We start from the raw sequence: 1737 nt of genomic DNA, 5'->3' as shown, positions 1-1737 counted from the left end.
AACTGTTTAAAAGGGATATATGATTAAGTATTATTGTCATGACAGGAGTCCAGAATGAAGGCTGCATAGTGGAGTGGATTTGGGGGGAGGGATTGCATAACAACGAAAGAGTCTTTCTTTTCTTTTTCAAGGAGAAGAGTGAATTGTGGGGAGGAGTGGGCAGGGAGAAAAGTGCAACAATGAATGACTGGAAACTCTAAGTCTCTGTAAACTTTCATTAAAATTAATTTTAAAAATGTCATGTTGGAATACATGACCCTGGATGAGATGGAATGACACAGTGATTGTGGCAATGGGGTAAGTATGTCAGAAATGGGGAGACTGACTTAGAATAAGGCAAGTTTCAGAGACATTGTTCATTGGATGGCTATGAATAATAGTTGATGTGATGGCACATAACAACAACATAACTTTTGAGCCACACTGACTGCCCAGGAACAAGCTATCCAGTGGTAATCTGTCTGAACTTTTGCTGACACTACAGACCCGTCAGAGGTGAGTAGGTCGATGGGAATTTGATTTTGACTTTTTGGGTCCCATTGGACACAGAACCATGCTTGGGCAGGGGCTGCTGTATGAAGTGTCACTGGGCAGGGACCACTGAGTGAAAAACCACTGGGTGGGAGATGGATATTTGGAACTTGAGTAGGGACCCCAATTGTGAGCACACCCAGAGAGCTGAGGTCCGAGTAAGGTCCCCCAAGTGTTTGACCTGCCTTTGCCATCACCTCAACCCCATGCCTGTCTCATTCCATTTGACTCCACACCAGTGCATACACATCCAGTCAATCAACTTGCCTTTAATAAAGAGTACCTTGACCTGTCTTACCAAAAAGAGGTTGCTCTCACAGGCTCTGAACTGACATTTCCCTGAAGTCAGAAGTTCAGAGAAACACACAAGTGGAGTAGCTGCCCAACTGATCTCTAGAGCATTGTCTTCAGATCAAGAACATATCCATGTCTCAAAGAAAGCAAGCTATCCCACACAATACACAAGAGCAAAGAAAGATGTCACCCCCAAAGAGTGACACAGGATCAATGGATTTCCTGAATCCAGAAAGTCAGATGGAGCTTTCTGACACAGAATTTAAAAGAAGAATGATTGAATATAGTCAATGGACAAAAGATAAACTTGAAGAATTATAGGATACTACAACAAAAACCAGGAGGGCCTCAAAAAAACAATGCAGAACAATGCAAAGAAAACAAAAGAGGCATTAGCAGCACTGGAAAAATAAGAAACCACTATCTAAAATGTAAGGACCAATGTTTCAGTGGCTGTCAACATGATGAAGGGACACATGAGCAGAGCTGAAGAGATGGAACACAGAACCAGTGAAATTGAAGACAGAATTATCACAATTGATCTGCTAGAGCAAAAAGCAGGCTCAAAAAAGAAGGAAGAAGAAGAAAACCTAAGAATAATGTGGGACACCATCAAGAGAAATACCATGTACATCATTGGAGTCACAGAAAAGGAAGAAGCAAGCAGAGGCACTGAAAAAGTTGTGGAAAACTTCCCAGGCATAATGAAGAATGAGAGAATATGTATTCAAGAAGCTCACTGAGAAGAACTCCCGCCCACCACCAGATGGAAGAACTCCCACCTGCTGCCAGACAGGGCTCCGCCCGCCACCAGACAGGGCTCCGCCACCAGACGGGCCGGGAAGAGACCCGGGAAGAACAACAGTCAGCCACCCACCATGGAACTCCAGAGGAGCAAAGACCGTGAGACCC

At 44.0% G+C, this 1737-nt stretch overlaps 1 protein-coding gene across 1 annotated transcript in view; it reads left to right on the top strand.

Moving 5' to 3' along the window:
* Positions 1-292: 292 nt before the first annotated feature.
* LOC102863052 (RNA-binding protein NOB1-like) overlaps positions 293-1737 on the top strand; it is a 44777-nt gene continuing 43332 nt past the window's right edge. The window contains exon 1 of the mRNA XM_006899233.1: positions 293-297. Within this exon, the coding sequence (XP_006899295.1) occupies positions 293-297 (5 nt within the window). The remainder of the gene's footprint in view (positions 298-1737) is intronic.

This window comes from Elephantulus edwardii, unplaced genomic scaffold (assembly GCF_000299155.1).
Source record: "Elephantulus edwardii isolate Elephantulus edwardi_28Jun2011 unplaced genomic scaffold, EleEdw1.0 scaffold00248, whole genome shotgun sequence".
Lineage (NCBI taxonomy): Eukaryota > Metazoa > Chordata > Mammalia > Macroscelidea > Macroscelididae > Elephantulus > Elephantulus edwardii.
The sequence above is the reverse complement of the archived record's forward strand: the minus strand, read 5'-3'. Positions and strand labels throughout refer to the sequence as shown.